Raw genomic sequence first — 9,308 nt, 5'->3', positions numbered from 1 at the left:
CAGGGGCAGGGAGGAATGCAGGTTAGCCCTATTAGTACCCAATGGTAGGAAGTCCCACAGGTTAACTCTATTAATAGCCAGTGTCAGGGAGTTCCAGGGGTTAACCCTGCTAACACCCAGTGGCAGGCGGTCCTGCAGGCTTACCCCGCTAAGACCTAGTGGCAGGGAGTCCCACTGGTTAGCCCACTAATACCCAGCGGCAAGGAGTCCCGCAGGTTAACCTCAGTATTATAATGTAATCAAACCACTGTGGACACATTGAAAGTACAAAAATAGAGACGTATATTTTGAAAATCTTACAGTAAAATCCACCACTGGTTTGGGGCAAAGCAGCCGGGGTGGATCTCAGAGTTAGAAAAGAACAGCGGGGTGAAATATAGCCTTTCAAAGCTCTATAACCATGATTTGCAGGGCTTAACTAATATCCAGTGGCAGGGAGTCCCAGGGGTTAATAATATTAAACCCAGCAGTAAAATTGCACCCAGGGGCAGATGTGATCAGTTCCTTCACAATCAACAGGGTTTCAAGTCACCCCCTTTCACCCTGCCCCTATGGGGTCTTTGAACCTTTCAAGACCCTGAGATTCTCCCCTTCCAGGATTTTAGGGGGATTTTTTTTAACCCTTAGGAAATCGGAGAAGGTAGAAAAATCCTCTCTTCTTAACCTTGCACGATCCTACATGCATTTCACTCCGCTCCAGCCCCTAGGGGGTTAATGGGACCTGGCACAGGGACCAGCTGATACGAGGGGCGTCATCCCATTGGATGTCTTATGTCATCAAGGGGTACCAAATCTGATTGGGCATCTCTGGGGGACGGGGGGAGGGGCATGTGGACATCAGCGTATGCCCGGGGAAGCTGGCATGTGGCCCGGGACTGGTGGGCGCGTGGGGGTCTTTTACAGGTACACGTGGTGACAAAACCATCCCTGGCGGAGGCAGATGGCTACGGGCAGGGATGGGTGATTTGGTTAGTTTTCCAGCAATCCCGCGTCTAGCACCAGTTCACTCTAGCTAAATCCCACCGCTCACACCAGTTTTCCCCTCTCTATATCACACCTCTAGCATCATGTTGCTCCCAGTGATTCAACTTACTACCTCAGTCCCCGACATGGGTTGGCTCTAGGCGTATCCCACTGCCCCCACCAGGTCGTCACCAGCCGTCCCACCACTCACCCCCACGGATCTAGCTATTATTACTCCTAGCTATACAAGCACTTGTTTAAATAGAAGAGATATTTAGAAGCATTTGCGGCCCGTCTGCTCCCACTCTAGGGTTAGACATTGGAGTAGATCTGCTCAGACAGCAAATGCGGCTGCCAAGTGCCAACGTTCCCGTAATGTCCGGCTCCTCCTGCTGCTAAATTCTCATAGTCTTCCACTCTCTCCATGGCCTCGTAGTCATCAATGCCCAGCTCCTGAGGATGCAAAGAGGAAGGATTGACTCACACAGAGGTCGCCGAGATGCAGCCGCCTCCAGGGCGGGGCAGCTGGGGAACAGCTGCACACAACGCCGTATGGGGACGGCTCGCCCGGGACCGAGACGCAGCCACCTCTGGGGCGGGGCAGCTGGGGAACAGCCGCACACAATGCTGCATGGGGACGGCTTGCCAGGCGCCGAGATGCAGCCACCTCTGGGGCGGGGCAGCTGGGGAACAGCCGCACACAACGCCGCATGGGGACGGCTTGCCAGGCGCCGAGATGCAGCCACCTCTGGGGCGGGGCAGCTGGGGAACAGCCGCACACAACGCCGCATGGGGACGGCTCGCCCGGCACCGAGATGCAGCCACCTCTGGGGTGGGGCAGCTGCGGAACAGCCGCACACAACGCCGCATGGGGACGGCTCGCCCGGCACCGAGATGCAGCCACCTCTGGGGCGGGGCAGCTGGGGAACAGCCGCACACAACGCCGCATGGGGACGGCTCGCCCGGCACCGAGATGCAGCCAAGGGCAGTTAACAAAGACTAATGTATCTACAGTGACAGAATGGATTTTAGGGACGCCAATGTAATTAACTATCTGGGAATCTGGCCAGGATGCCGGGGGCCACATCCCGCCCTCCTTGGTCTCACACACAGCGGAGAGGTCTGGTTACTCGGCACTCGGGCGCACTGACCAATGCCTCAGTGCTAATCACTGCAGCACGGCGCCCCCTCGTGCTGCACTGGGGCATTGGGGCCAGCCCTGATTGCCACAGGAGAGCCCCCACCCTGCAGGTCTCCCATCCTGGGAAGAACCAGGCCACTCCCAGCTTAGCTGGCGGGGGGAGCGTGTGACCCTGGCCTTTCCCACCTCTCCCCCGGCCTTTGCCTTGTTGTATAGGTTGAACTGCTCCTCTTTCTTCGCCTTGCTCGGCTTCCCCCCCTTGAGGGACTGCCTCTGTTCCCCGTTGCCTTCGTTGTCGAAGATCGAGGGACCCTCTTCTTCGTCTTTCCTGCAGGAGAGAGCAGGCTTTAGCTCGGTTCCCGCAGCCCTGGAGCTGCCGACGAGCCCACCCTGCAGCAGCCAGTCCCAGGGATTAACACAACTAATCCCCAGTGGCAGGGAGTCCCATGGGTTAAACCGTCCAATATTTAGTGACTGGGATTCCTCTGGGTTAACTCTGATAATATCTAGTGGCAGGGAGTCCCACAGGTTAGCTCTGCAAATATCCAGTGGCAAGGGAGCCCTGTGGGTTAACCATGCTAATCCCCAGTGACAGGGAGTCCCATGGGTTAACCCTGCAACTATCCAGTTGCAGGGAGTCCCACGGGTTAATTATTTCTTAGAGGAGCCTCATACCAAAGGAGACCAGCCAGGTTCTGTCCAATCCCCTCCTACTTGCCTGCTTTTCACAGGTGTCTCCCTATGTCCTAATGAACCCACCCCCCCTCAATCCTCCTGGTCCAGTTCTCTGGGCCTCTCTATATCTGCCCTCCGCTCATGCCCCTTCCTCTTCTGTGCCTGCTGCCATGCCCTCTGGGGTTGAGTGGGACCTGCTGACCTTGCAGCTCCTTTGTGGCTAAGCCACCAGACCTCCAAGCTCGTGGCCTGGTGCCCTCACCTGGCTCTGGCTACCTTGTAGACCACGATCGCCAGCACCGAGAGGAGCAGAACGCCGCCAATCACTCCACTGGAGACCATGAGCAGCAAATTATCGTCCCCTGCAGAGAGACAGGCAGACACAGCTGGTGTGAGCAGTGGGATTAATGGTGTCAAGCAGTGCATAAAGGGGGGGGGCAGCATCTATATATGGGTAATTACAGTAACAGCATGCCCATGCATGGGTGGGAGGGTGCTATCGTCCCCTCTCCTGAGCTAAATTAGGCAGGCAGCTTGTACTCATCGTGCGTGTATATATAAGCAAATATGGGAAGGGTGCACTACCCGCTTAGCGGTTCCTCGGTTACTCTGGCCCCGGGGGTAAATTAGAGGGGTGGCTTATATTTGGGTGTGAGTATATACAGTAACCCCACACCCACACTCAGGCTATATTCAATAAACGGCAGATTTATACGAGGGACAACCCGTGTAAAAGGGTAATTATGGTAATACCAGACCTGGATGTGTACGTGAGTAATTACAGCAGCAGGCCACCCTATGCCCAGCCCCCGAGCTACCCAGACATGGGGCAGATACTCGGGTCAGGGTGTATACGTGAGTAATTAAGGTAACAGAGAGCCCCAAGCCCAGCCCCCCCAGAGCTACCCCAGACATGCGGCTCGGGTTGCCAACTGTCTAATCACACAAACTCAAACCCCCTTGCCCTGTCCCCTGCCCCGCCCCTTCGTGAGGCCCCGCCCCTGCCCTGCCCCTTCTCCGAGGCCCCGCCTTGCTCACTCCATCCCCCCGCCCACCGTCACTTGCTCTCCCCAACCCTCACTCACTTTCAGGGGGCTGGGGCAGGGGGTTGGGGTGCGGGCTCTGGGCTGGGGCCGAGGGGTTCGGAGTGTGGGAGGGGGCTCTGGGCTGAGCTTTGGGAAGGGGTTGGGCTGCAGGAAGGGGTGCAGGGTGCAAGCTCTGGGAGGGAGTTTGGGTGCAGGAGGGGGTTTAGGGCTGGGGCAGGGGATTGGGGTGCGGGACAGGTTGAGGGATGTGGGCTCGGGGGTGGAGTTTGGAGGCAGGAGGGGGCTCCAGGCTGGAGTAGGGGGTTGGGGTGCAGGCTCTGGGAGGGAGTTTGGGTGCGGGAGGGGGCTCAGGACTGGGGCAGGAGGTTGGGGTGCGGGAGGGGGTGAGGGGTGTAGGAGGGGGCTCAGGGCTGGGGAAGGGGTCCAGGTGCAGGAGGTGGGTGAGGGCTCGGCTGGGAGGCCTTACCTCAGCTGGCTCCCAGACAGTGGTGCACCGGGGCTAAGGCAGGGCTAGCTCTGCACCGCTCCTGGAAGTGGCCGGCACGTCCCTGCAGCCCCTGGGGGGCAGGTGGGGGGCTCCATGCGCTTCCAGTGCCCGCAAGCACTGCCCCCGCAGCTCCCATTGGCCCCAGTTCCCGGTCAATGGGAGCTGTGTAGTCGGCGCTTGGGGAGGGAGCAGTGCTCAGAGACACCCCCCCGCCAGGAACCGCAGGGGCGTGTGGGCCACCACTGGGAGCGGTGTGGGGCCAGGGCAGGCAAGGAGCCTGCCTTAGCCCCGCTGCACCGCTGGACTTTTAGTGCCTAAACTCTCCCCCCATTTGGCTGCAGCAGCCTCCGGGAGATGGAGCCTGATTCCGGGAGACGCCCGGCCAAAGCGGGACGGTTGGCATAACAAGGTTCCCTCTCGTTTTCCCCACCCGCGTGCGGAGTGAATGTTGTGACGTGCACCAATATGGAGGAGACGTGCGACACGACCCCGTGTGCCCCGTCACCCCCATATCGGGGCCAAAGTCATCTGGCGGGGGCGGGGCTGAGGGGTTCGGCGTGTGGGAGGGGCTCAGGGCTGGGGCAGAGGGTTGGGGGGTGAGGGCTCTGGGGTGGGGCCAGGGATGAGGGGCTTGGGGGGCAGGCTCCCCCGAGGCTACAGCGGCCCTGAGCACCTGCCCGGCATGCAGCTTAGAGGGAACTCCGGCTGGCAACCAGACGTGCGGCTGGCACCCGGGTTGGGGCGTGTACATGAGCAGTTACGGTACCAGGAGGCCCCATGCCGAGCCCCCCGCCGGCCCCCGGTACCTGCGGGCACAATGGGCAGCGCGGCCTGGCTCTGCCCATGGGCATTTTTGGCAGAGCAGGACACGTTGGCCAGGGCCCCGGCCGGGCCCCGCAGCTCCCCGCTCACGACCGGGCCCCGCGCCCACGAAGTCGCCCGCAGCTCTGGGCCCTCGAAGTCCCCGGGGAGGGTGCGGTTGGGCAGGCGCCACTCGAGGCGGGGCGGGGGGTTCCCCTCGGCCGCGCAGTGACACGTGGCCGCCCCCCCGGGCCCGCTGCCCCGCACCGTGCAGTTCCCCCATGGCAGCAGCTCCGGCGGGTCTGCAACGGGACACGGGACATGTGGGGCACCAAGCCCAGATCCCCCGGCCGCCCCTGAGCCAGCCAGTGCCCCGCCCAGGGGCCGGATCGGGGCTAGCGCCCCCTAGAGGGGAACAGCCCTGTGCCCCATTCCCTGCCACCCAAGCCTTGGGGTTGATCGGGGGCCAGCACCTTCCAGAGGGGAAAAGCCCCATGCCCCATTTCCTGCAACCCTGAGCCAGCCCCCCAACCTGGGGCCGGCACCGGCTAGAGGGGAAAGACCCCGAAGCCCCTTCCGCACCCCCCGATCCAGCCAGTCCCCTGTCCCAGGAATGGATCCGGTCCTGCGCCCCCTAGAATGGAAAGGACCCGTGCCTCATTCCCCACCCCGCTGAGCCCGCCCCCGCCCTGTGCCCGGATCGGGGCTGGCGCCCCCTAGAGGGGAAAGGACCCGTGCCTCATTCCCCACCCCGCTGAGCCCGCCCCCGCCCTGTGCCCGGATCGGGGCCGGCGCCCCCTAGACCCGTGTCTCATTCCTCACCCCACTGATCCCGCCCCCGCCCTGTGCCCGGATCGAGGCTGGCGCCCCCTAGAGGGGAAAGGACCCGTGTCTCATTCCCCATCCCACTGAGCCCGCCCCTGCCCTGTGCCTGGATTGGGGCTGGCGCCCCCTAGAGGGGAAAAGGCCCATGCCTCATTCCCCACCCCACTGAGCCCGCCCCCGCCCTGTGCCCGGATCGGGGCCGGCGCCCCCTAGAGGGGAAAGGACCCGTGCCTCATTCCCCACCCCACTGAGCCCGCCCCCGCCCTGTGCCCGGATCGGGGCCGGCGCCCCTAGGGGGCAGGGCCCCGCGTCCCGCTGCCCCCTCACACTCCACGTCGAGGTGCGCGGCGGGCGAGTCCTCCCCCAGGCCGATCTCGTTCTCGGCGGCACAGCGGTAGGGCCCCGAGTGGCGCCCCACGGCCGGCACCGTCACCTCGGGGCCCCGGCCCAGCCCGGGCAGCAGGGCCCGGCGCGGCCCCTGGAACCAGCGGTACTCGGTGGCCGGAGGGTGGCTCTGGCTGGTGCATCGCAGGGTGACGCTGTCGCCTTCCTTCAGCCGGGCCGGCCCCACCACGGCCACCGCCGCGCCCCGCGGGCGATCTGGGGGGAGGGGGCACATTGGGGGGAGCCTGCCCCCACCAGCCACCCCGAGAGCCCAGAGCTCCTCCCTCCTCCAGCCTTCCCCGCAGCACCCCACCAGTCCTCTGGGCCAGCCCCCACCGCGAGGGGAGAGCCCCCACCCCGCCCCCTGCAGCACGGCACCCCCTCCTGCCCCTTGCCCTGCTCCCTGCACCACAGCGCCCCCTGCTGACCCCCTGCCCTGCACCACAGTGCCCCCTGCTGACCCCCCGCCCTGCCCCCTGCACCACGGCACCTCCTGCTGACCCCCAGCCCTGCCCCCTGCACCACAGAACCCGCTACTAACCCCCCCTGCTGACCCCTGCAGCACGGCGCCCCCAGTGACCCCCCGCCCTGCCCCCTGCACCACAGCGCCCCCTCCTGCCCCCTGCACCACAGCGCCCCCAGTGGCCCCCCGCCCGCACCGCCCCCTGCAGCACGGCGCCCCCTAGCGCCTCTCACTCACACTTGACCTGCAGGTACAGGCCATTGCGGGCCTGCTGCTGGTTGGGGAAGGTGGCCGTGCACTGCAGGAGCTGCCCGTGGTCCTTGTATGAGGGGGTGTAGCTCAGCTCTGACTCCGCCCGCCAGCCGCCCCCCGCCAGCCGCTCGTGCCTGGTCGCGGCTTTGCCCCCCCCGGGGCTCCAGCCCAGGCTGGGAGGGGCCGAGGGGCAGGTGTGGCGGACGGAGCAGGTGATGGTGGTTTGGTCGCCCTCGATCAGCACCCCGGGGTCGCTCAGCATCAGCGGGTCTGGAGTGTCTGGGGGAGACAGACGGGGAGGGTGTTACAGACGGCAGCGAGCGATCGCCCTCGGATTCAGCCACCTCTGGGGTGGGTCACAGGGGCTGTTTCTACAGGGGCGCCTGGCCCGGCACCAAGATGCAGCCGTCTCTGGGGTGGGGCAGCTGTTTATACAAGGATCCCTCACCAGTGCTGAGATGCAGCTGCCTCTGGGGTGGGGGTGCAGGGACTGGGTTCTCCCCCTGGCTCTGGGAGGGGAATGGGGTCTAGTGGTTAGAGCAGGGAGTGTTGCTGAGGTCTGTGCTTTTCGTGGCTGGTAACAGAGGAAGCAGTTTGAGGGGGAAGGGCTGGGCCCAGCCTGGGGCAGGGGGAGGAAGTGGGGTTCTGGGGGGCTGTGCAGGGTGCTCTGTGTTTTTCCTTGGTGTGGTGTCTGCTCTGGTCCCCACTAGCCACCTGGCAACGAGCCCTCCCCCAGCTCTGCCGGTGCCCTCCCTCCCGACCCGCAGCCCCCCTGCTAGCCCAGCCCTGGGCTCCCCCCAGCTCTGCCGGTGCCCCTCGCCCAGCATTGAGATATGGGGAGGGGCGGCTCTTTATACAGGCATCCTGCAATGCGACTGTCTCTGGGGTGGAACCCTCTGCTGCCAGCCTCCCTTTGGCCGCATCTTTGTGCCCAGGGGGGCTGCCCTGTGCGAGGTGGGGGGTGTCCAGTTACCTGCCACCTCCACCCGGACTGTGACGTCGTAGAAGCGATGCCTGACGGAGTCGGGGTTGATCCAGACGTAGTAGCTCATGGCGTCCTCACTCTGCACGGGGTTTATGCTCAGGGTGCAGTTCCCCATCTCCGGATCCCCCAGCAGCTGAGTCCGGGCCTGGTACTCGGCCAGCACGCTGGCCATATCCTGGCTGTTATAGATCTCGGGGTAGCCCCGGCTCCGGTACTGGTACCAGACCACGCTGAATGGACCGCCCAGGGACTCACGGGAGCCGGGGTAGGTGAACGAGCAGGGGATGACCACACAGGAGCCCTTCAGAGCCCGGATGGTCCCAGGGAGCGAGGATCTCCAAGAGCCAGAGACACGGCTGTAATACAAAGCTGGAAAGACAGAATGTAGCGCTGAGGTGCAGCCACCTCTGGGGTGGGGCAGCTGGGGAACAGCCACACATAATGCCACGCAGGTATGGCTCTCCTGGGGCCGAGATGCAGCCACCTCTGGGGCGGGGCAGCTGGGGAACAGGGATGGCCGCGACTTACCTTCCAGCAGGGCCAGCAGGAGGTGCTGCCACGTGAGGCTCACAGCGTGACGGGCCTGGGGGGATCCAGCCATGTCGGGGGGATTCAATTCGGACCCCAAGTGTCCGTCCCCTCCCCCTCTCTGCTCCGCAATGCGAGGTCAGTTGTGAAAGCTGGGGCTGGAGAGAGAGCGGTGGGTTATAAGTGGAACTGATCTAGCCTGGATTGAGGCCAGCGCCCTCCCCCCCGCCCCCCAACTGGGAAAGGCCCCAGGCCCCATTCTCCACCCCCGAGGCAGCCAGTCCCCACCCTGGGGCCAGATTAGGGCTGTGCCGCCTACGGGGGGCCCCGTATCTCACTCACCCCAGGACTCGCTCCCCCTTTGCTTTCTCTCCGCCCGGGGCAGTCGCAGCCCAAAGCCCTTTGGCTTCCTTAGGAAAACCCGCAGCTCGTGTTGCTGGAGCCAATCCTGGCTGGGAAACTGGGGTAGGGGGTCACCCCGCCCCCCATCACCCGTCCCAGCTCCTCCCCTAGGAGAGACCCCGCCCCCATCCCAGGGAGCTGCTCACTCCCCTCCATCCCCCGCCCCCCATCTACAGCAGGGAAACTGAGGCAGCAGCAGAGCTCAAAATAGAGCCAGGACTCCTGGGTTCTCTCCCTGGCTTTAGGAGGGGAGTGGGGTCTAGTGGTTAGAGCAGGGGCGGGGTGGGGGCTGGGAGCCAGGACTCCTGGGTTCTCTCCCTGGCTCTGGGAGAGGAGTGGGCTCTGGTGCTGAGGCC

General features: G+C 64.1%; 1 protein-coding gene across 1 annotated transcript; it reads right to left on the bottom strand.

Moving 5' to 3' along the window:
* Positions 1-352: 352 nt before the first annotated feature.
* Positions 353-8,623, bottom strand: LOC141977317 (B-cell receptor CD22-like). Its single transcript, XM_074938733.1, has 7 exons — positions 8,551-8,623; positions 8,011-8,391; positions 7,023-7,316; positions 6,266-6,538; positions 3,042-3,141; positions 2,291-2,432; positions 353-1,416 (listed from the first exon to the last, which is right to left on the bottom strand). The coding sequence occupies exons 1-7, from the start codon at positions 8,621-8,623 to the stop codon at positions 1,276-1,278; spliced, it is 1,404 nt and encodes a 467-aa protein (XP_074794834.1). The 3' UTR covers positions 353-1,275.
* Between the last annotated feature and the right edge of the window lie 685 nt (positions 8,624-9,308).

This window comes from Natator depressus, chromosome 24 (genome assembly GCF_965152275.1).
Source record: "Natator depressus isolate rNatDep1 chromosome 24, rNatDep2.hap1, whole genome shotgun sequence".
NCBI lineage: Eukaryota > Metazoa > Chordata > Testudines > Cheloniidae > Natator > Natator depressus.
This window is presented reverse-complemented; position numbering and strand designations above follow the sequence as displayed.

Excerpts from the sequence above, each read along its gene's own strand:
- LOC141977317 (XM_074938733.1), bottom strand. The coding sequence starts at position 8,623 with ATGGCTGGATCCCCCCAGGCCCGTCACGCTGTGAGCCTCACGTGGCAG. Across the intron at positions 8,392-8,550 it reads CCTGCTGGCCCTGCTGGAAG|CTTTGTATTACAGCCGTGTC; the intron begins GTAAGTCGCGGC and ends CTGTCTTTCCAG. Across the intron at positions 1,417-2,290 it reads AGGCAAAGGCCGGGGGAGAG|GAGCTGGGCATTGATGACTA; the intron begins GTGGGAAAGGCC and ends TTGCATCCTCAG.